The sequence below is a fragment of the Bufo bufo genome, chromosome 2, assembly GCF_905171765.1.
Source record: "Bufo bufo chromosome 2, aBufBuf1.1, whole genome shotgun sequence".
In the NCBI taxonomy this organism is placed as follows: Eukaryota; Metazoa; Chordata; class Amphibia; order Anura; family Bufonidae; genus Bufo; species Bufo bufo.
The window spans coordinates 704733094-704758687 of NC_053390.1; the positions used below are offsets into that span (position 1 = coordinate 704733094).

At 43.4% G+C, this 25594-nt stretch overlaps 1 protein-coding gene across 5 annotated transcripts in view; it reads right to left on the minus strand.

Moving 5' to 3' along the window:
• Window positions 1-25594, minus strand: part of IRF2 (interferon regulatory factor 2) — a 102673-nt gene that overhangs the window by 44539 nt on the left and 32540 nt on the right. For all 5 annotated transcript variants that reach the window (XM_040418720.1, XM_040418723.1, XM_040418721.1 and 2 more), the window contains 3 exons: window positions 8869-8979; window positions 349-448; window positions 80-256 (listed from right to left, as the gene is read on the minus strand). In XM_040418720.1, coding sequence (XP_040274654.1) covers window positions 80-256; window positions 349-448; window positions 8869-8955 — 364 coding nt within the window. In that variant the 5' untranslated portion in view covers window positions 8956-8979. The remainder of the gene's footprint in view (window positions 1-79; window positions 257-348; window positions 449-8868; window positions 8980-25594) is intronic.

A 25594-nucleotide genomic window follows, 5' to 3' on the forward strand; every position in this document is an offset into this window, starting at 1 on the left:
CTCATGCACAAACATCACATGCAACTTCTCCGCTGGTCACTCAGGTGAATGATTACAGATGGCTATAGTGAGATCAAACCTCTTTTCGATGGTCTTTCTGCAACTGGTATCATCCTGTAGACTCTGAAGGCATTGTTTCCCTTCTTCATACTTTTATCCTTCACCTCTTCTATATCCGGCAAAGAGTTCATTGCACATCTGAAGTTTGCCTTCCATGTTTTTGGGTCTGGTTTGTCTACTCCAGGTTGATATTTACCTAAAAACACACTGACATCAGAAAACATACAGATACATAGACCACACAGTTCGCAGTCTAGTTAAGCGCATTGTAATTCTCATATTCAATACCTGTATGAATTGCCCAATTTCTAAATAACGGAGCATCCTTTTCCACATCCCACCCATGTCTGGCTGCATGCATCCATGGAATTTGAAATATCTTCTTCTCCTGAGTGTGGAAATAATAAAACCATTAATGTTTCTGTCCTTAGAAGCAGGGCATTATTTTAATCAACCATGATAATCTAATAATCTGACTACCTACAGGTACTCGTATCCCCTCCCTCTTCAAACTAGAGACAACCAGAAGAATGTAACTGCCATCAGCAATGCCTTAAATTCACTACTAAAGTATTATCACAATCCAATAAAAAGGTTTGCAGTATAATATTAAGGTATGTTGATACGGCGGATTTTGATTCATATGCAGTGCTGAAATCTGTGTGGAACCTATTTAAAATCTAGCCTCTGCTGTCAATGGGAAATCTGTGCTGTAGTTTACACGGTGTGGATTTTTCCCACACGTAGATTTGAAATTCATGTAACAAAAAATAAAAATAAAAATCACAGCCATTTCACTTCTAGGCATGGTTTCCAAGCAGATACTGCAGAAAAGGTTGTAAAAGGTCTGTGTAAAAGGTGGCGGTGATCACCTGATGAACAAGTGTGATTGTGTCTTTTTGCCAGCACCTAAAATCTTCATATCTGTCCAGATTGGCCTGTGGAAACAGGGATCTGCTGCACAGAAACAGTGATTTTCTATGGGGACAACTGATGTCAGTGATGATCACTTGTCTCCATACAACAGAGGCGACTGCTACATGTAAATGCAGTCCTCATCTCGGCTGATGATCAGGCAATTATCAGGAGTGTTTGGTTTGTTCCTGATAATTGCCTGAAACATCAGTGTGTGTGCGTGTGTAAAAGGACCTTAAAGGGAACCTCTCATCACCTTTATGCTGCCCATACTAACGGCAGAATAAAGTAGAGACAGGTGAGTTGATTTCCGCGGTCTGTCATTTATACGTAAAAAGTAAGTGGTTGCCGACTCACAATCATTGCAGACTGGGCCTGGAAAAGACTCCCGGCCACCTGAGAAGAGTCCTGGTTATTCATGAATTCCTGCTCTCCCTGCCACCTGCTGATGACTGACAGTCTTCTACCTAGTTTTCTCGCTTTCTCTCTAGGAGAGAACTGCCAATCATCAGCAGATGGGTGAGAGAGCAGGAGATTATAACTCTGACTCTTCTCAGGGAGATTTGACTCTTTTCCAGGCCTGGGCTGCAATGATCATGATGCTGGTTCTCGGCAACCACTTACTTTTAGCTCATGAGTGACACACCGCTGACATCAGCATTTCTGTCACTATTTGCTGCCAGTCAGTGAGGTCAGCATAAAGTTGATGACCGGTTCCGTTTAAAGGAAATGTCACCAAAAAAAATTTATGCGAGTTAACCATTTTTCTAATGTCTTAATTTTCTGATTGCAGATTTATTTATTCTATTCCCTGAACATGATTATGGGGGAGGGGTTGGCAATCTTGCTGAGCTGTTCTTAATAGCATTTACAAAGCATTAAGAAAATTGCTTTATGGCAGCCCCATGGGCATAATGGTCAGGAGGGAACCTCATTGACTTCTATGGGAGAGTTCTCTAGGCATGCTCTGCGACCTGTGCAGAGGTCATTGTACAAGGAAAGAATAGATAATCTTTGATAATCAGCTATTGTGAATAGTGGATCCTGTCTTATCTATCATTCTAATCCTGTCTGTAATGATATCACCTCTGTGTAAAGATAAGCAGGTAACTGCAGTAAAGGGATCTGTACAGACCAAGAAGTGGCTGTAGGATTTTATGGTTTGTGAGTTCACAAAAGACGATCGGCAGAAAAAAATAAATAATTATGGCTCTCAGAAAATGGTAGCGTTGCAGCCTCATCTTTCTCCTGCTTCCCAAAAAGCTAAATAAAAAGTGATCAAAAAGTTGTATGTACCCCATAACAGAATCAATGATAAAGCTCCGTATGGTTGTACAGGTCTCCAGAGGCTGATTAATAGCAATATGGCGCCAGTAAACCATCCCATTAAAATCTGCCCTCCAAAAAACATATGGCGCTCCTTCTGAGCCCTGCTGTGTGCCCATACAGCAGTTTACAACCACACATGGGGTGCTTCTGTAAACTGTAGAATCAGGGTAATAAATATTGAGGTTTGTTTGGTTGTTAACCTTTTCTGCCTTAGAGGGAAAAAAAATGATCAAAATGTAACATCTAAAAAAGGGACATTTTAAAATATCACCTCCATTTTCCTTTAAATCTTGTGAAACAAAGGGTTAACCACATTTGTAAAATCGACTTTGAATAACTAGAGGGAGTTTATAAAATGGGGTCATTTATAGGTGGTTTCTACTACGTAAGCCCCACAAAGTGACTTCAATATTTGAAAATTTGCTTTTAAAAATCTAAACCTTCTAATGTTCAAATAAAAAATTAAAATTCACAAAATGATGTTAAAGGGCTTCTGTCACCCCACTAAAGTCATTTTTTTTTTTTTTGGGCTAGTTAAATTACTTATATTGCGATATATGAAAATATAATGGTCTTACTTACTTTGATTCAGCAGTTTCTTCTAAAAACGAAGTTTTATAATATGTAAATTAGGTCTCTACCAGCAAGTAGGGCGGCTACTTGCTGGTAGCAGCTGCAGAAAACCGCCCCCTCGTAGTGTTGATTGACAGGGCCAGCCGGGATCTCCTCCTCTGGCCAGCCCTGTCGTCAAAAATCGCGCGCCTGTGTTCATTCGGCGCAGGCGCTCTGAGATGAGGAGGCTCGCCTCCTCAGAACTCCCTCAGTGCGCCTGCGCCGATGACATCACCGAAATAGAAGACGTCATCGGCGCAGGCGCACTGAGGGAGTGCTGAGGAGGCGAGCCTCCTCATCTCAGAGCGCCTGCGCCGAATGAACACAGGCGCGCGATTTTTGAAATGCCGACAGGGCTGGCTGGAGGAGGAGATCCCTAGCTTTCCCCATGGAGAGCCCGGTACATCACCAGTTCTCAAAAAGAAAAAAGTCTTTGCCCTGCACGATTCAGTGCAGGGAAAAGGAGAGCATCGGAGTAGTTCATGCTTCAATTCTGATCTCAGAGGGGCTGCCTGGGTGAAAATGGGAATATGTCCAGGTTCAGCTATGAACCCGGACAACCCCTTTAATTACAATCTCGACAGGGTAGCATGGACTGAATCTTGCATGGTCACACTAGTTACTACATGCCTGTTCTGCTGGACTCGGCTTATCTTGCAATCAGAAAGCAGAACCTGGTATCCAAACACTTTATACTAAGCTGGCTCAACCTGATAACAGCTTGAAAACACTTGCCTGAAACAATGGTGCTGTTCAGACCTTGGTTACATGCTGCCAAATAACATAAAACCTTCTCAAATAGCACCCCATTAGGATATTTAATTCATATCTTCTACGCATAGATAATGCATGTAAACACACACACCCTTGCAGTTCCACATGAGAGCAATACTTCAGTGTGAACAATCCATTCACCATCATCATATTCAACATTTTGTGCATTTACACTGAGAAATGAGACTCAAAAACTGCATGTGTGGTTCCAGCCTTAGGGCCCATTCAGACAACTGTATGAACAGGTCCACACCCAATCTTGCGGAACCGGTGCAGACCCATTCATGTTAATAGGGTCGAAAGAGATGCAAACAGCACACTGTGTGCTGTCCGCATCCGTGGTTCCATTGCACGGCTCCACGGACAGGATAGAGCATGTCCTATTCTTGTCTGCAACCACAGACAAGAATAGGAATTTTCTATTATGGTTGCGGCCATGACCAGTCCGCAAATTGCGGAACGCACGCCGCCGGTATCCCTTTTGCGGATCCACAAAATACTCCGGCCATCTGAATGAGGCCTTATTAAGAATTGTTTTGTGTAAGAACTCATGCACATGACCGTTGACCGTTTTGCAGTCTGCAAATTGTGGGTCCGCAAAAAATACGGATGACGTCTGTGTTGCATCCTTTTTTTTGCGAATCCATTGTAACAATGCCTATTCTTGTCCACAAGACGGACAAGAACAGGACAAATTCTATCTTTGTTGCGGAACTGCGGAATGGGCATACGGATGCGGACTGCATCCAATATGCAAAAAAAGCGGATTGAGTGCGGACCAAAAATACAGTCATGTGAATGGGGCCTAAGGATGAGTTCAAATCACCTTTTGGTTTTCCGTTCCTGTGTTCCATCAGAAAAATAAAGTAATACACATTTTGCATTTGTTTGTAACCCCTTTAAGGCCCCTTTCACATGAGCGAGTTTTCCGCGCGAGTGCAATGCATGATGTGAACGCATTGCGCCTGCATGGAATCTGGAACCATTCACTTCAATGGGTCTGTGTACATGAGCGTTGGTTTTCACGCATCACTTGTGAGCATGTTCTATATTCTGCGATTTTCACGCAAGGCTGGCCCCATAGAAGTGAATGGGGCTGCGTGAAAATCGCATCCGCAAGCATTTGCGTTTTTCACTGATGGTTGCTAAGAGTTGTTGTTTGTAAACCTTCCATTTTTTATCACGCGTGTGCAAAACGCATTAAATCGCATTGCACCCGTGCGATAAAAACTGAACGCGATATAATAAACTTGCTTGCGAAATTGCGCAGTTTTCACTGAACGCATCCGGACCTAATCCGCTCATGCTTGTCTGCAAGGGGACTAAGGCCTCATGCAAACGGCAGTTGATTTGGTCCACATCCGAGCCGCAGTTTTGGCGGCTCGGATGCGGACCCATTCACTTCAATGGGGCCGCAAAAGATGCGGACAGCACTCTGTGTGCTGTCCGCATCCATTGCTCCGTTCCGCGGTCCGCAAAAAATATATAACATGTCCTTTTCGGATAAGAATAAGCAGTTATATTAAAGGAACGCACACAGACAACATCCGTGTTTTGCGGACCACAAAAACACACAACGGTCGTGTGCATGAGGCCTAACTTTCCCTAAAGGGAGCCATTAGATAAACTACTTCTGTTTTAGGTCACTATAAAAAGCCTTTTAAAAGGTGCTTTCACGCAGCTTTTATGCAACAAAACACCAGCTTCAGATATTAGCAAAAGTCTATGGGAAATTTGAAATGCAAGACACACAAGCGATTGTTTGCTACTTCCATTTTCTTAATTAGATGGCATGTTTCTTCTTTTTGGCTACTTTTCAAAAACCCATCATGCTATAGCTCGTGGCAGTTTTTCAGCCATATTCACATCACCTCCTCTATAGGGAAAAGGGTGTGTGTCAAAAAAAGGCGCCAGAAATAACATCAGTTAAGAAAAAAAAACGCTTGCACTAAGGCTACTTTCACACCTGCGTTAGGTGCGGATCCGTCTGGTATCTGCACAGACGGATCCGCACCTATAATGCAAACGCTTAGATCCGTTCAGAACGGATCCGTTTGCATTACCATGAACAAAAAAAAAAAAAAAAAAAGTCAATGGGGGACGGATCCGTTTGAAAATTGAGCCATACTGTGTCAACTTCAAACGGATCCGTCCCCATTGACTTACATTGTAAGTCTGGACGGATCCGCTTGCCTCCGCACGGCCAGGCGGACACCCGAACGCTGCAAGCTGCGTTCAGGGGTCCGCCTGCTGAGCGGAGCGGAGGACAAACGCTGCCAGACTGATGCATTCTGAGCATCGTTCGGGGCCGCTTGTGAGAGCCTTCAAACGGAGCTCACAAGCGGAGCCCCGAACGCTAGTGTGAAAGTAGCCTTATTCTGGAGGTTTTTGTTTGTTACTGGTTAAAAACCAAATTCATGTGTGTAGGGACCTTAAGAGCGAGCCAATAAAACTGCTTGACACAAATCTGCCGTTTCCTGTGCCTCACGATTTCTATATTGACTACAATACTCTCATGTCGCAACTTGCCGTCCCCTCCACAACACTGAGATAAGCCATGAACTTCCCACCCTGCTTGGTCCAAGCCTTGACTTGACAAACAGCCAGGGAAGTCGAGTTAATCATTATCCTGCATGTAATTGCTGCAATGTACTAACTAGCTAGAACAACCAAGGAGGCACTCTTTATAAACTCACCGATCATCCTCCCCAATGCACAGTTAACACATGACACAAATCAACAGTCATAAAATATTGTGTAACTCCCTGCAAGCAGTAACAAAAAAAAAACCATTCCTTTTTGTTGCAATAGTCAATAACATTAACAAAATGATCCATCAAGGAAGTGCTAAATGTAATATGAAAAGACAAAAGAACATGAAAATGACAGAGGTGCGTGTATTTGCATAAAATTCAAATAAGGGGAAATTTATCAAACTGGTGCAGATCAAAAATGAAACCACTGGAAATATAGCGCCGTACACTGCCGCCTCCAGGGAGGAAGCTCTCTGCCAATTAGGGTTTCTACACAGGTAGCAAATGTTCAACCAACTACTGTCTCAGCCTGATGAAGGGTATTTACCCAAATGTTGCCCTACATACAGTGATAAGTACACAAGCTGTGCTTATGGGATGTGAACTACCAGAGTGAAATCAATCCTCTTGAAGCATACCTGTTGTGGAGTCTGTTCTGTTTCTATCATATGGCAACCAACCTTAAAATAATACAATATTTTCAGCATACAATGGTCTTTCCTGGGGCAACATAAGTTGAAACTAGACTCAACCTACAATGCCTCAGACTTGGATCCAACCACTCATTATGGCCATTTCTCTGGTAAAACATCTGTATTGGTTGTCTAGTAGCTTCTCTTTGATAGTACACTGTAGGTACTGCGCTCTGTCCATGCCAGGATGAGATGCTCCATTGGATGTCCGGTGAAGGCAGCTCCATTTTATTCTCCTGGTACCCTGTGTACTGTAGAGGACCCAGAAAAAGCTCTTGTCCTCATTATAGATAGTGATTTACATTTATTTATTTTTCTTAACTCGGTACCAAAGCCCACTTTGGATTCCTATTTTAAAACGTTTTTAAATAAGCAGATTGGAATACCATACTAATTCAATGGAGTCTTGTACAATTTCAGGCGATACAAAGTTTGCCCACGTGCAGACAATACATTTTAATATTGTAGGGAAACAGCATTAAAAACGAAGCTTTTGAACGAATCGACTTTGGATCTCTGATCAGAAGCTCGATTCGCTCAAGGCAAGCCTAGTCATCAATATTAAAGTCTCGGGAAACCCCTTTAAGCAGCATGCATACAACCATGTGAATTATGTCCCAGTATACCATACGAATAATAGAACCTTATTGCAGGCTGTTTAGGTCCATGTGAGGTCCCTTAGAAGGATTGAAACAAAGGGGGTTTTCTAGAACATTTATATTGATAGCCTATCCTGCTGATCCCCCTTACCTTGCAGTTTCAGTACTGGACTGGACCTACCGATCTCAATCTACTGTGTCGTGGACGGAGCTGGTTATTGGGAGCAGCGCTGCCTTCACTTCAGTGGGGGCAGCAATGCAGTAACCACTCCTGCCCATTACATAGGACGGAGCTGTGTAGTTCCAGTGCCTATTTCTGCTACTTGGAAGTACTTGGTAAAAGCTGATTGGTGGGGGTGCAGGCTGTCGGAGCCCGGCCACTCAGACATTGACGGCCTATCCTGAGGCTAGGCCTGTGACGGCTAACCTCCGGCACTCCAGCTGTGGTAAAACTACAACCCCCAAGATGCACATTTGCTTGGCTGTTCTCAGAACTACATAGAAATAAATGGAGCATGCTGGCAGTCGTAGTTTCACCACAGCTGGAGTGCCGGAGGTTAGCCATCACTGGACTAGGCCATGAATGTAAAAATCCCAGAAAACCCCTTAATGCTTCTACAGGAGAACATTGTCCAACATATGGCATCCGTTGGGGCATGCTGCACTTGGTTTTGTTTGTTTTTACATTTCGACTAAGGGCTCATTTACACGACCGTATGGCTGTCATGCCCATGTTGCGGACCACAAAAGGCGGGTCCGCGATACATGGGCACCGGCCGTGTGAACTCCGTACCCATTGACTTGAACAGGTCCACAATCCGTAACATACAGCAAAAGATAGGATACATGTCCTATCTTCTGTGGTGCAGAGTCATGGATCTGAAGCCCACGGAACCACTAGGAAGCGGACCGAGCATGGCGGACATAGGTTCAGCTGAATGAGCCCTAAAAACAATCTGCATCTACCCCTTTATGTAGGTTTGATGACATGTGCAGCCACACTACATTACATCAAACATGTTCATGTGCACAAGGCTTTAGGTATACAAACTGACGAACACTGATGGGCCAAATATCGTCCCATTCAGCTATAAAAACACTATTTGACAGGTGAGTGTACCGCATTAAATAGATAGTAACTGTAGGCTCATTACTTTATACAGCAAAGCATAGACACTGCTAAATGTTAGAAAATAGAAATGTCACAACTGACACATTGAGGCAGATTTATCAAATTTAGCATTTGACAAGTCTCCCCCATTGACTTGCTGAAGTAGGAAAGAAATAATAATATCATATATCCTGGGCACTGAAGAACGTATGAATATATTAATAGAATCAATATGCAATTACCTTATTCAACCATTTTAGGCCTGGGATACAGTCCTTATTTATCTGTTCCTCTAACCAGGGCCGCATACGCATCCGTTCCACGGGCATTTTTCCAGAAATGCTAGGTGAAAGCTGTAAGAAAACATTGATTAAAATTATTTTAATCACTAGACAATGAATCTGTTAATGTATCATGCAAAAAGGAAGTATTACTGTAAAGCTATTTAGAAGAAAAAAAACTTGATCGCACTAGATGATAAAAGCTGGTGTCTATATGTGGCAGACTAGAGCGGTTCTTCTCGCTGAGGCCTACGTCTTTCCAGATGATCCAGTACCAGGCTTGGATCAGGGGCTCACATTTCTTACATCTGCTGACTTCTACTGTAGACAGCGCAGAACAAATCCCATGAAATACCACATATTAGGGAATGTTCACATGGCTAAAATCTGATTTGTATTTTGCATGGGATCCGTGGCAGAAATTTCTCTCAGATTTTTTACGTGAATTTGTAGTTCGTCATCCCGGGGACCTGGATAATCCCCATACAATGGAGACATGTCAATTTCTGACCCGGATTTCAAATCTAGGAGGAGTAAATCTACAGCCATAAGTACAACGTAGGTTCCCACTGGAAAGCAGATTTGCTGCCGTTTTTTATGCAGATTTCAGAGCAGAATACAGGCTGAAGTCAGAGTAAAATTTAAGCCAAACTCCTTTATATGGACAGGAGTCTACAATATTCTATCTAAACATTTATGGCTGCTTAAAGGGGGTGTCCAGTATATATATTTTTTCAGTTATGGCCGTATAGCTTAGGAAATCAGATTTGATAGTGGATTTCCATAGAAGTCAATGGGCACTCAAAAACTTTTCTAAAACACTTGTAAAAACGCTTCCCGAACTGCAACCAAATTACAAAACCGCAACCAAAAACAACCTGTTTTCTGCTACTGATTTCTCTGCTGTGGGTTTTACAGTGTGAACCTAGCCTTGTATCCTTCTTCGACTCCTCTGTCTGCTTCCAGTTCTTTTAATAGTTAACTTTATTAACAGCTTACTGACGTCACCTAGAGACAGCTGTATATAGACACAGCCAAAAGTAACTACATATACTGTATAAAGAAGAAGGTGTTGTAAAAATCATAATCCACCATTATTTCTATACAGTTAGCCCATGCTACCTTATTGCTAACTATATGCCCAGGTCACCATAATTGCCTACATTATTGTTAGCATATTTGAGGCATGTAAAAAGGAAATGATAGTAAAAAGAGAAAGGATAGTTTTTTATGTTTTTTAATTCCAGAGAGAATGGGTTGGGGGGGGGGGTATAAGTAGGGGTGGAGGGGTAGGGATCATTCCTTGGGGTTAGCAAGAGGATAATTAAAATAAAAGAAAAACAGAAATTTATTTACTGAAGAATTGTATTTTTATAGTATACGCCTTATTTCTAATAAAGAATATTGAGGGGGGGGGAAAAAAACTTGAGGCATGTAAGCTTTGCCCCAAATCTAACCAGGACTACCAACTTTGGACTGGGCTTACATAAGCCCTGCATATTTTCAGCCTGGGACAGGCCAAATTTGCCTGGACTTTCTCTGAAAATTAGGGATCATCCCTGCAAATTCAAGACTGTTGGCAACTATAAATCACATGACTGACACCATGTTTAGTCCTATTCAGTTTGTCTATGGATGCATTACATAGGACTGATCCATGGGCAATGCCATTCTTCTGTGCAGATATGGGCAGCTGCACTTGTATAAGAATATTATGGAATGGGAGGGGGATTGGCAGAAGAGCTCATGAATATGAGGACCCCGTCCTCTCAGGGCCAGAGCTGCAGCTAATAAAGTGTAAATATTAAATGAAACTACATTACAGACAACACAGGTAACGCTGGAACCAGAGAGGACATCATAAAGGTGGTGACAGATTCCCTTTTATGTGACCTGCAGCCAAGGAACAAAATTAATTCAATAAAGATCAAAGACCATGCAGAACTGAAGGAGAGTACACAGAAGGAGCACACAGTTCTTCATGGAGATCAGATTGAAAAGCAAACAAGATATTGCATAACTAAAGAGTTTTGTTTTCCCTTCCCCCTCTAAAGTGCTCGTGCTATTCACAATATCCAATATAAGCTAGGATTTGAAGTTCTGTTACCTAACCATATCCTCTGACCGGAAAAAAAAAAATTATGGGGCAGATTTAGCATTAGAATACATGACTTTTTGGCGTGAAAAAATTGCAAGAAATTTGCCACCAGTCTATAATGAATATGGATGTGTACTTTATTCTTTAAGCGATATATATTCATACAGAAAGTGATCTTGAAATGTTTCAGTTTTCACTCTGGCCATGAGAGCACGCACAGTAGGCTAACATTTCCTGTTTTCTGCAGCTCACTTGTCACCTTTGCTGTGTAGACCGAGACAGGCTCAGCAGATGGAGGGGGATTTAATAACAGCTTTTCTTAGGGTGCTGGGACATGTCATGGCTGTGCTGCATTTATGATGCGTTTTCCTCCAGTAAAGGAAATACACATAGCAAAACTGAAATACATTAAAGGGCTTCTGTCACCCCACTAAACTCATTTTTTTTTTGGGGTACTTATAATCCCTATACTGCGATATATCTATACATTATGTTATTAATCATTTTCATTCTGTAGATGAGGCAAAAAACGTACTTTTATAATATGCTAATTACCTGTCTACCAGCAAGTAGGGCGTCCCCCCCTCCTGTTGATTGACAGGGCCATGCGCGATCTCCTCCTCCGGCTGGTCCTGCCTGCATTTCAAAAATTGCGCGCCTGTCTTGATTCGGCGCAGGCGCTCTGAGAGAAGGAGGCTCGCCTCCTCAGTACTCCCTCAGTGCGCCTGCGCCGATGACGTCACCGAAAGAGAAGACGTCATCGGCCTCATGCACATGAACGTATTTTCTTTCCGTGTCCGTTCCGTTTTTTTGTGGACCGTATGCGGGAAAAAAACACATGCGTTTCCACATTTGGTTTTCTGCCACATCCAAAATGCTGCACAGCCGCGACGAGTGGCAGAACCCTTAAAGTACTTTTATACCAATGGCCTATCCTCAGGGAAGGCCATCAATATTTGTTTGTTGGGTGTCCGACACCCTGCATTCCTGGTGATCACTCTTCAGCAGTAGCTCTGGTGTCAGAAGTCGTGAGAAACTACCCAGCACTTTCCACTGTGAAGCACCGAAGCTACTACAGAACAGCCGACTGGCAGGGGAGCTTGGTGTCCTACTTGGGCCGATCATTGATGTTCTATACTGAGAATAGGCCATTAATACAAAAGTAATGGAAAAAAAAAACTTTAATAACAGGTCTCCAAAGCAAAATTGTACAGACACATAAGGCTCTTAATACATCTCCCCTATCCCTAGTAATACTCAAAAAGGAATTGACAGTAGCTTCAAATTGCATGCATCTATGATATTTTGAAGTCTGGGGTAATTAACATCATTTTACAGTTCATAGTAAATGCTGCTAATATGTTCACATTATTATAGACATATATTACCTAATAGGAGTCTGTTACCAGGAATTTCAGTATTAAACCAACCACAATGCCTGGTAGGGCTTGGTGAGCATAATTTAAAGGGGTTTTCCAGCATTTTCGGTCATCAGTATCTGATTGGTAGGTGTCCGACACCCAGGAACCCTGCCGTTTAGCTGTTTGAGAAGACACTTCAATGGTGTTGAGGTGTTGTAGCTGGCCAGCTAGGACCTGTCCTAGGTTGCTAAAATAGCTTATATGTGTATACAGCTAAACCTGCCAATAGCTTTAATACAGTTCCTATGTTTATGTGTTAAAGACAAAAGCAGAGTTATTTACTGGGACATCATGTTTTGGATGTCATATAACTGTTATATTTTGTGTTTACAGAAGCAGAAAAAGATAATATGCCTTTAAGATTCATTTTTTAATGTAAGGTAAGCGCAGTGACACAGCAGAAACAACAGAATGGATAGTGTTAATCTGTTGTTACTGAGCAGAAGTCTAGACCAATCACAGCCAGCTTCTCATACAGCATAAGTTTTCACCAATCACAGCCAGCCTCACAGACAGCCTGTCTGGGAAGTCCCCCAGCTCCTGCTGCTAGAATCATTATTCACCAGAGACAAGAGCTGAAGAGACATTCACTCCACTGAGTGCCAAGAGGCCAATATAGTTCCACCAAACTACAATTGCAAGCAGAGGTCGTGCTACATTTTTTCTGGAAGAGTAAAAATACTCCTCTTACCATTTTTGAGGAGTATTTTCAGCCGATGAGGAGTACGAAAGTTACAGTAATTCAAATAGTTAATACGAAGGCCTGTATAACATTAAGGGGTTGCTATTTATGCAGGGAAACCATTACTAGTACTCTAGAACTATCTTCCATGCATAAATAGCAAATTTAGACAATTTTTTATTTAGCTGAGGTCACTGTTGGGCTGAGGGGGTCGGTACCACTAAGGACATTGTTGGGCTGAGGGGGTCGGCACCACTGAGGACACTGTTGCTCTGAGGGGGTCGGCACCACTGAGGTCACTGTTGCTCTGAGGGGGTCGGCACCACTGAGGTCACTGTTGCTCTGAGGGGGTCGGCACCACTGAGGTCACTGTTGCTCTGAGGGGGTCGGCGCCACAGAGGTCACTGTTGCTCTGAGGGGGTCGGCACCACAGAGGTCATTGTTGCTCTGAGGGGGTCGGCACCACTGAGGTCACTGTTGCTCTGAGGGGGTCGGCACCACTGAGGTCACTGTTGCTCTGAGGGGGTCGGCACCACTGAGGTCACTGTTGCTGTGATTTTATGAGGTTTAAAGGGTTTGTCCTAAGATTGATATTTAACCACCTCCGGACCGCCTAACGCAGGATCGCGTTCCGGAGGTGGCAGCGCTGCGCACAGTCACGCATATACGCGTCATCTCGCGATGGCCGAGATTTCCTGTGAACGCGCGCACACAGGCGCGCGCGCTCACAGGAACGGAAGGTAAGAGAGTTGATCTCCAGCCTGCCAGCGGCGATCGTTCGCTGGCAGGCTGGAGATGTGTTTTTTTTAACCCCTAACAGGTATATTAGACGCTGTTTTGATAACAGCGTCTAATATACCTGCTACCTGGTCCTCTGGTGGTCCCCTTTGTTTGGATCGACCACCAGAGGACACAGGTAGCTCAGTAAAGTACCACCAAGCACCACTACACTACACTACACTACACCCCCCCCCCCGTCACTTATTAACCCCTTATTAGCCCCTGATCACCCCTGATCACCCCATATAGACTCCCTGATCACCCCCCTGTCATTGATTACCCCCCTGTCATTGATCACCCCCCTGTAAAGCTCCATTCAGATGTCCGCATGATTTTTACGGATCCACTGATAGATGGATCGGATCCGCAAAACGCATCCGGACGTCTGAATGAAGCCTTACAGGGGCGTGATGAATGACTGTGGTGATCACCCCATATAGACTCCCTGATCACCCCCCTGTCATTGATTACCCCCCTGTCATTGATTACCCCCCTGTAAAGCTCCATTCAGTCGTCCGCATGATTTTTACGGATCCACTGATAGATGGATCGGATCCGCAAAACGCATCCGGACGTCTGAATGAAGCCTTACAGGGGCATGATCAATGACTGTGGTGATCACCCCATATAGACTCCCTGATCACCCCCCTGTAAAGCTCCATTCAGATGTCCGCATGATTTTTACGGATGCACTGATAGATGGATCCGATCCGCAAAACGCATCCGGGACGTCTGAATGAAGCCTTACAGGGGCATGATCAATGACTGTGGTGATCACCCCATATAGACTCCCTGATCACCCCCCTGTAAAGCTCCATTCAGATGTCCGCATGATTTTTACGGATGCACTGATAGATGGATCCGATCCGCAAAACGCATCCGGACGTCTGAATGAAGCCTTACAGGGGCATGATCAATGACTGTGGTGATCACCCCATATAGACTCCCTGATCACCCCCCTGTAAAGCTCCATTCAGATGTCCGCATGATTTTTACGGATGCACTGATAGATGGATCGGATCCGCAAAACGCATCCGGACGTCTGAATGAAGCCTTACAGGGGCGTGATCAATGACTGTGGTGATCAACCCATATAGACTCCCTGATCACCCCCCTGTCATTGATTACCCCCCTGTAAAGCTCCATTCAGATGTCCGCATGATTTGTACGGATGCACTGATAGATGGATCCGATCCGCAAAACGCATCCGGACGTCTGAATGAAGCCTTACAGGGGCATGATCAATGACTGTGGTGATCACCCCATATAGACTCCCTGATCACCCCCCTGTAAAGCTCCATTCAGATGTCCGCATGATTTTTACGGATGCACTGATAGATGGATCGGATCCGCAAAACGCATCCGGACGTCTGAATGAAGCCTTACAGGGGCGTGATCAATGACTGTGGTGATCACCCCATATAGACTCCCTGATCACCCCCCTGTAAAGCTCCATTCAGATGTCCGCATGATTTTTACGGATGCACTGATAGATGGATCGGATCCGCAAAACGCATCCGGACGTCTGAATGAAGCCTTACAGGGGCGTGATCAATGACTGTGGTGATCAACCCATATAGACTCCCTGATCACCCCCCTGTCATTGATTACCCCCCTGTCATTGATTACCCCCCTGTAAAGCTCCATTCAGATGTCCGCATGATTTTTACGGATGCACTGATAGATAGATCGGATCCGCAAAACGCATCCGGACGTCTGAATGAAGCCTTACAGGGGCGTGATCAATGACTGTGGTGATCAACCCATATAGACTCCCTGATCACCCCCCTGTCATTGATTACCCCCCTGTCATTGATTACCCCCCTGTAAAGCTCCATTCAGACGTCCGCATGATTTTTACGGATCCACTGATAGATGGATCGGATCCGCAAAACGCATACGGACGTCTGAATGAAGCCTTACACGGGCGTGATGATCAATGACTGTGGTTATCACCCCATATAGACTCCCTGATCACCCCCCTGTCATTGATCACACCCCTGTCATTGATCACACCCCTGTCATTGATCACCCCCCCTGTCATTGATCACCCCTCTGTAAGGCTCCATTCAGACATTTTTTTGGCCCAAGTTAGCGGAATTTTTTTATTTTTTTCTTACAAAGTCTCATATTCCACTAACCTGTGTCAAAAAATAAAATCTCACATGAACTCACCATACCCCTCACGGAAACCAAATGCGTAAAATTTTTTAGACATTTATATTCCAGACTTCTTCTCACGCTTTAGGGCCCCTAGAATGCCAGGGCAGTATAAATACCCCACATGTGACCCCATTTCGGAAAGAAGACACCCCCAGGTATTCCGTGAGGGGCATATTGAGTCCATGAAAGATTGAAATTTTTGTCCCAAGTTAGCGGAACGGGAGACTTTGTGAGAAAAAAATTAAAAATATCAATTTCCGCTAACTTGTGCCAAAAAAAAAAAATTTCTATGAACTCGCCATGCCCCTCATTGAATACCTTGGGGTGTCTTCTTTCCAAAATGGGGTCACATGTGGGGTATTTATACTGCCCTGGCATTCTAGGGGCCCCAAAGCGTGAGAAGAAGTCTGGTATCCAAATGTCTAAAAATGCCCTCCTAAAAGGAATTTGGGCACCTTTGCGCATCTAGGCTGCAAAAAAGTGTCACACATCTGGTATCGCCGTACTCAGGAGAAGGTGGGGAATGTGTTTTGGGGTGTCTTTTTACATATACCCATGCTGGGTGAGAGAAATATCTTGGTCAAATGCCAACTTTGTATAAAAAAATGGGAAAAGTTGTCTTTTGCCAAGATATTTCTCTCACCCAGCAAGGGTATATGTAAAATGACACCCCAAAACACATTCCCCACCTTCTCCTGAGTACGGCGATACCAGATGTGTGACACTTTTTTGCAGCCTAGGTGGGCAAAGGGGCCCATATTCCAAAGAGTACCTTTAGGATTTCACAGGTCATTTACCTACTTACCACACATTAGGGCCCCTGGAAAATGCCAGGGCAGTATAACTACCCCACAAGTGACCCCATTTTGGAAAGAAGACACCCCAAGGTATTCCGTGAGGGGCATGGCAAGTTCCTAGAATTTTTTATTTTTTGTCACAAGTTAGTGGAAAATGATGATTTTTTTTATTTATTTTTTTTTCATACAAAGTCTCATATTCCACTAACTTGTGACAAAAAATAAAAATTTTCATGAACTCACTATGCCCATCAGCGAATACCTTGGGGTCTCTTCTTTCCAAAATGGGGTCACTTGTGGGGTAGTTATACTGCCCTGGCATTCTAGGGGCCCAAATGTGTGGTAAGGAGTTTGAAATCAAATTCTGTAAAAAATGACGAGTGAAATCCGAAAGGTGCTCTTTGGAATATGGGCCCCTTTGCCCACCTAGGCTGCAAAAAAGTGTCACACATCTGGTATCTCCGTAATCGGGAGAAGTTGGGGAATGTGTTTTGGGGTGTCATTTTACATATACCCATGCTGGGTGAGAGAAATATCTTGGCAAAAGACAACTTTTCCCATTTTTTTATACAAAGTTGGCATTTGACCAAGATATTTATCTCACCCAGCATGGGTATATGTAAAAAGACACCCCAAAACACATTCCTCAACTTCTCCTGAGTACGGGGATACCAGATGTGTGACACTTTTTTGCAGCCTAGGTGGGCAAAGGGGCCCACATTCCAAAGAGCACCTTTTGGATTTCATAGGTCATTTTTTACTGAATTTGATTTCAAACTCCTTACCACACATTTGGGCCCCTAGAATGCCAGGGCAGTATAACTACCCCACAAGTGACCCCATTTTGGAAAGAAGAGACCCCAAGGTATTCGCTGATGGGCATAGTGAGTTCATGGAAGTTTTTATTTTTTGTCACAAGTTAGTGGAATATGAGACTTTGTATGAAAAAAAAAAAAAAAAAAAAATCATCATTTTCCACTAACTTGTGACAAAAAATAAAAAATTCTAGGAACTCGCCATGCCCCTCACGGAATACCTTTGGGTCTCTTCTTTCCAAAATGGGGTCACTTGAGGGGTAGTTATACTGCCCTGGCATTCTAGGGGCCCAAATGTGTGGTAAGGAGTTTGAAATCAAATTCTGAAAAAAATGACCTGTCAAATCCGAAAGGTGCTCTTTGGAATATGGGCCCCTTTGCCCACCTAGGCTGCAAAAAAGTGTCACACATCTGGTATCTCCGTACTCAGGAGAAGGTGGGGAATGTGTTTTGGGGTGTCATTTTATATATACCCATGCTGGGTGAGATAAATATCTTGGTCAAATGCCAACTTTGTATAAAAAAATGGGAAAAGTTGTCTTTTGCCAAGATATTTCTCTCACCCAGCAAGGGTATATGTAAAATGACACCCCAAAACACATTCCCCACCTTCTCCTGAGTACGGAGATACCAGATGTGTGACACTTTTTTGCAGCCTAGGTGGGCAAAGGGGCCCATATTCCAAAGAGCACCTTTCGGATTTGACAGGTCATTTTTTTCAGAATTTGATTTCAAACTCTTTACCACACATTTGGGCCCCTAGAATGCCAGGGCAGTATAACTACCCCACAAGTGACCCCATTTTGGAAAGAAGAGACCCAAAGGTATTTCGTGATGGGCATAGTGAGTTCATAGAAGTTTTTATTTTTTGTCACAAGTTAGTGGAATATGAGACTTTGTAAGAAAAAAAATAAATAAAAAAAAAATCATCATTTTCCGCTAACTTGTGACAAAAAATAAAAAGTTCTATGAACTCACTATGCCCATCAGCGAATACCTTAGGGTGTGTACTTTCCGAAATGGGGTCATTTGTGGGGTGTTTGTACTGTCTGGCCATTGTAGAACCTCAGGAAACATGACAGGTGCTCAGAAAGTCAGAGCTGCTTCAAAAAGCGGAAATTCACATTTTTGTACCATAGTTTGTAAACGCTATAACTTTTACCCAAACCATTTTTTTTTTACCCAAACATTTTTTTTTTATCAAAGACATGTAGAACTATAAATTTAGAGCAAAATTTCTATATGGATCTCGTTTTTTTTGCAAAATTTTACAACTGAAAGTGAAAAATGTCATTTTTTTGCAAAAAAATCGTTAAATTTCGATTAATAACAAAAAAAGTAAAAATGTCAGCAGCAATGAAATACCACCAAATGAAAGCTCTATTAGTGAGAAGAAAAGGAGGTAAAATTCATTTGGGTGGTAAGTTGCATGACCGAGCAATAAACGGTGAAAGTAGTGTAGGTCAGAAGTGTAAAAAGTGGCCTGGTCTTTCAGGGTGTTTAAGCACTGGGGGCTGAGGTGGTTAAAGAGGACCCCGCACCTCTCCGGATATCTCTGTTTTGGAAACTACTTGCATGCACCCCCCATGTAATAACAATCCTGGAGCATCTATTCTTATGACTTTATGGTGCACCATTCCTCTTATTTCTGCTATTAGTTATGAATGACTTGCTAGCAGTTTGCAGTGAAGGTCCAGATGGGGGTGTCACTGCACAGCCTGATATTCAATTAGTGCTGTCAACTGGTAACCCCCCGCTGGACCTTTATTGCAGACTCGCAATTTGTTTATAAGTTCTAATAGGAATAATAGAGGAATGGTACAATATAGAGTCACAAGAATTGATTCCCCAGAATTGTTATTGCATGGGAAATGCAAGTCGTTACTAAAACAGACATGTCCCCTTCAAGTACATGATCGCTGGGGGCCCCACCTTGGTTACCATGTTCTAGTGTTCTCTGGGTCAAGTATGGATAGGTAAATAGTGTTGATCTTGGGACAATCCCTTAAATATTTGCTGCTGTTTGTGCCGCTGGTCACTGGGGTTTGCCATCCATCACGTGGCCATTGCTGCCCACCAAAGTTACGTCCTTGTAGAGGAGCTCTCAGGTGGGTATGTCGGTACCACCGGGGCTGTTGGTAGACTCTGAAGAGACCTGAGGCACTGGCAGAGCAGGACACAGGCACAATGGATGGTGGTGCATGCTGGTGCCAAGTGCACAAGCGAAAGACCCGGGCACATACCTCTGGTGCCAGGTGCTCACACCGCCACAGTCACATGTTGTGGATCTGGATGATGAACACCCAGCATGCACATTTGCTCAGTTGTTCTTGTAACTCCTAAAGAAATTAAAGGAGGATACTGGGAGTTGTAGTTTCAGCACAGCTGGAGTGGCGGAGGTTGCTGATCCCTGATTTTGTGTTATGCTTGATCTTGCTATAAAGAGGAGTTTGTCTTCCATGACCCATTGCATCTCATGCCACCAGATAATGCCACAAAATTGCCACCACACCACCGCTGTGGTTATTGGATTATACAGAGGGACTGTATGTCCTGGAGGCTGTAAATGGCCACATGCAGTCCTTGTAGCACCATGTGTCGCCGCATTACAGAAGAAATCCTTATAGCACACAATATCCCTAGTTCAGCGTCTGATGGAACATGCTGCAATTAATTATCCTTGGATTCATAGGAAAAGCTGACAGGTGACCTAGGTAGAGGTCTACAGGTGACAGGTCTGTCAGTTACGGAGGTCTCCTGTTGGCGTGTCCAGCGCTGAGACCCTCGCTGACTTCTATGAGCAGGAGTCTGAAGCGCTCAGCTACTTTTCCTCACTGCTGAGCGCGGTAGTGAAGAGGGTCCCCTAGACCTTCTATTGAGGCCGTCTTCAGTACTGCACTCAGCAGGGAGGAGAGACGGCGCTCGGCTGAGCGTTGCAGACTCATCACTATAGGGAAAAACAAGGCGCTCAGACCACCACAAAATTTCCCAGCAAGGCCACTTACCCAGTCAGTGAGGATCGCGCGCCTCCTTCCTCACTTCAGAGCGGTGTGCCATAAGCGCCAGCAGCCGCTCAAACTGACCAATCACAAAGCTCCTCACTGTAAGGAGCCTTGTTATTGGCTGTTTCAGGAAGCAGCAGCATCGCTGCGCTGCCTGTGCCGTTCACAGCGCTCACTGCGCTGATGAATAGCAGGGAAAAGTCTAAGGCGTATCGGTACGCCTTAGATTTTTTCCAGGGAGTAAAATGGCCTGAACAGGCGTCTCAACAGCCCAGTATTAAAATCATTGGTGGCAGTGGCCACTGGGTCCCCTCCCCTTCTCATTGGTGGCAGTGGCAGCTTCTGATCGGAGCCACAGCTGTGTAATCCAGTTAACCATGGCATCCAGGATGCTACTAAAGCCCTGGCTGCCATAGTCAGCTCCCTGCTGCTCTGTGCACAAAGCACAGGGCAGCAGGGGCAGTGTGAGGTCATATTCACCCTGATAGAGCTCTATTAGGGTAAATAGGACGAGGGATTAAAAGATCCCAGGTTCTAGCTCCTAAGGGGGAGAATAGTTATTAAATAAAAAAAAGTGTAATAAAAAAAAAAAAAAAAAAAAAAGTTAAAAAAACAACAAAATATTAAGTATAAATCACCCCCTTTCCCAATTTCACATATAAAATATATAAACAATAAATAAACATATCACATATTGCCACGTCAGAAGTCCAAACTATTAAAATATTTAAAAAAATCTATGCGGTGAACGCCAGAACAGAAAAAAATAAAATAAAACTGGGTGATTCGCCATTTTTTTAAAATGTGGAATGCACGTGGCTTTGTTTATTTTCGCAATACTTTTTTATGGTATCGGAACAACTCTACTCTGTACACTGCCACTGTATTTGTGTGTGCGATTCTGTACACTGCCACTGAATAGGTGTGGGCAGTTCTGTACACTGCCACTGTATACGTGTGTGCGGTTCTGTACACTGCCACTGTATACGTGTGTGCGGTTCTGTACACTGCCACTGTATACGTGTGTGCGGTTCTGTACACTGCCACTGTATACGTGTGTGCGGTTCTGTACACTGCCACTGTATACGTGTGTGCGGTTCTGTACACTGCCACTGTATGCGTGTGTGCGGTTCTGTACACTGCCACTGTATACGTGTGTGCGGTTCTGTACACTGCCACTGTATACGTGTGTGCGGTTCTGTACACTGCCACTGTATACGTGTGTGCGGTTCTGTACACTGCCACTGTATACGTGTGTGCGGTTCTGTACACTGCCACTTTATACGTGTGTGCGGTTCTGTACACTGACACTGTATATTTGTGTGCGGTTCTGTACACTGCCACTGTATATTTGTGTGCGGTTCTGTACACTGCCATTGTATATGTGTGCGCGGTTCTGTACACTACCACTGTATATGTGTGTGCGGTACTGTACACAGCCGCTGTATATGTGTGTGCGATTCTGTACACTGCCGCTGTATATGTTGTTAATGCCCATGTTGTTTGGTTCTACACTTCTTTATATGTTAATTTAAGAGGTTATTTTTGTCGCTGAAAATAAGGCTTTATAAAAGGTAAAAAAAAAAAAAACGGCTCCTAACTTTTTAGCTGCCTCCTAGATTCCAAGAAAATTTGTCAAGCACTGTTATACCGTACTACATATCTTACAAAAATTGCACAACTACTAGATTTTATTTTATGCAACGTTTTTGGCTACTTTCACACTCGTTCAGAACGGATCAGTTTGTATTATCTTTAACATAGCCTAGACGGATCCGTCTTCAACACCACTGAAAATCAAAGGTGGACAGATCCGTTTTCTATTGTGCCAGATTGTGTCAGTGAAAACGGATCCGTCCCCATTGACTTACATTGTGTGCTAGGACGGATCAGTTTGGCTCAGTTTCATCAAATGCAAGCAGCATTTTGGTGTCCATCTCTGAAGCGGAATGGAGACTGAACTGATGCATTCTGAGCGAATCCTTTTCCATTCAGAATGCATTAGAATGCAAACTGATCCGTTTTGGACGGCGTGTGAGAGCCCTGAACGGATCTCACAAACAGAAAGCCAAAACGCGAGTGTGAAAGTAGCCTTACTAAGTGACCATTGCTCCCACATGGATGACTAAACAGGAGTCATTATTTCCGTTCAACCTTAATACTGATATGTTCAATAATGCAATCACTAAGCCTGTAAAAGTTTTTATCAGAGCAGAGATTGCACAATATAAACCAAAGCTTGCTAATGCTAGAAAGATTAGCATAAAATAAAGTAATGAAAAAAAAAAAAAAACTCTTCAAGTGCACTTGTCCTAGTGACTTCTCAGAATAAGTTGTAATGTGTGCACCTGAATAAAGCAAGGGCATGAATAAAGCTAGGGTGGTGACACATAGTTGCAAAACACAAGACCAAAATGTCATGCTACTACATTGCACCTAATGATAATGAACGTGGTCGTATTACGACGGGTAAGGTCCTGAGACTGCAACCCAACAGTCAGCAGAATTCCTACCATGCTAGATTTCATCACGATTGCATTGACTATCATTAGTTGTGAATGGTAGGCAACGTGATCCTAATGTTGCTTGGTCGGAATTCAACAGTCACCTTAGCCTAAGGCTATATGCAAACGACAATGAAAAACGGACATGTGATATACATTTTTTAACGTCCATCACACATCCATTTTAAGACCAATGATAGTCTATGGGGTTCTTCACATGGCAGTGAAAAACGGACATAAAAAAATAGAACATGCTCTATCTTGTCCATTTTTCACTGACAGACTGCCCCCATACAATTGAATAGGTCAATTTTTAAACATCCGTTTCTTAGAAAGGCATCAGTGGGGAAAAAAAAAAAGTTAAAAATGTCAGTTTTTACCAGACTTTTGCATGTAGCCTAACACTATATATTATACTATATTTGGTCATTACATGACTTCAATCCAGCAGTTTTCACCCTCAGCACGCTCCATCCCAAATTGTGAGTTTTCCCTGAGCTAGTGGGTAAGGATTTGCTGAGACAATGCCTCCTATACACAGCACACATAGAAGAGAGATCATGCTCCCCTATATCTCTGTACCACACCCTCAATATCAGCAGCATCATGGAGGACATTATAGCAGTACTGAGCAGTGTAGCTGTGAATCCAGCACTGGGCTGCAGGACAGCCCCTATGTATCTGTGCCTCTGTCTCCCTCTAGCAGTTACTCCTCCTGCTCCCCCCACTAGACTTCTATGTTGCCAGCATATACCCTGATCCCTCAGTGACCTATCAAGTCTCTCAAGATGGATTTTACACTGCGTGCAGAATTATTAGGCAAATGAGTATTTTGACCACATCATCCTCTTTATGCATGTTGTCTTACTCCAAGCTGTATAGGCTCGAAAGCCTACTACCAATTAAGCATATTAGGTGATGTGCATCTCTGTAATGAGAAGGGGTGTGGTCTAATGACATCAACACCCTATACTAGGTGTGCATAATTATTAGGCAACTTCCTTTCCTTTGGCAAAATGGGTCAAAAGAAGGACTTGACAGGCTCAGAAAAGTCAAAAATAGTGAGATATCTTGCAGAGGGATGCAGCACTCTTAAAATTGCAAAGCTTCTGAAGCGTGATCATCGAACAATCAAGCGTTTCATTCAAAATAATCAACAGGGTCGCAAGAAGCGTGTGGAAAAACCAAGGCGCAAAATAACTGTCCATGAACTGAGAAAAGTCAAGCGTGCAGCTGCCAAGATGTCACTTGCCACCAGTTTGGCCATATTTCAGAGCTGCAACATCACTGGAGTGCCCAAAAGCACAAGGTGTGCAATACTCAGAGACATGGCCAAGGTAAGAAAGGCTGAAAGACGACCACCACTGAACAAGACACACAAGCTGAAACGTCAAGACTGGGCCAAGAAATATCTCAAGACTGATTTTTCTAAGGTTTTATGGACTGATGAAATGAGAGTGAGTCTTGATGGGCCAGATGGATGGGCCCGTGGCTGGATTGGTAAAGGGCAGAAAGCTCCAGTCCGACTCAGACGCCAGCAAGGTGGTGGTGGAGTACTGGTTTGGGCTGGTATCATCAAAGATGAGCTTGTGGGGCCTTTTCGGGTTGAGGATGGAGTCAAGCTCAACTCCCAGTCCTACTGCCAGTTTCTGGAAGACACCTTCTTCAAGCAGTGGTACAGGAAGAAGTCTGCATCCTTCAAGAAAAACATGATTTTCATGCAGGACAATGCTCCATCACACGCGTCCAAGTACTCCCCAGCGTGGCTGGCAAGAAAGGGTATAAAAGAAGAAAATCTAATGACATGGCCTCCTTGTTCACCTGATCTGAACCCCATTGAGAACCTGTGGTCCATCATCAAATGTGAGATTTACAAGGAGGGAAAACAGTACACCTCTCTGAACAGTGTCTGGGAGGCTGTGGTTGCTGCTGCACGCAATGTTGATGGTGAACAGATCAAATCATTGACAGAATCCATGGATGGCAGGCTTTTGAGTGTCCTTGCAAAGAAAGGTGGCTATATTGGTCACTGATTTGTTTTTGTTTTGTTTTTGAATGTCGGAAATGTATATTTGTGAATGTTGAAATGTTATATTGGTTTCACTGGTAAAAATAAATAATTGAAATGGGTATATATTTGTTTTTTGTTAAGTTGCCTAATAATTATGCACAGTAATAGTCACCTGCACACACAGATATCCCCCTAAAATAGCTAAAACTAAAAACAAACTAAAAACTACTTCCAAAAATATTCAGCTTTGATATTAATGAGTTTTTTGGGTTCATTGAGAACATGGTTGTTGTTCAATAATAAAATTAATCCTCAAAAATACAACTTGCCTAATAATTCTGCACTCCCTGTAGTTGTGAATTAAGAATGAATAATCAGTTCTGGAGGTAGGGAAATGAAGCGCTAAAGAAGTGA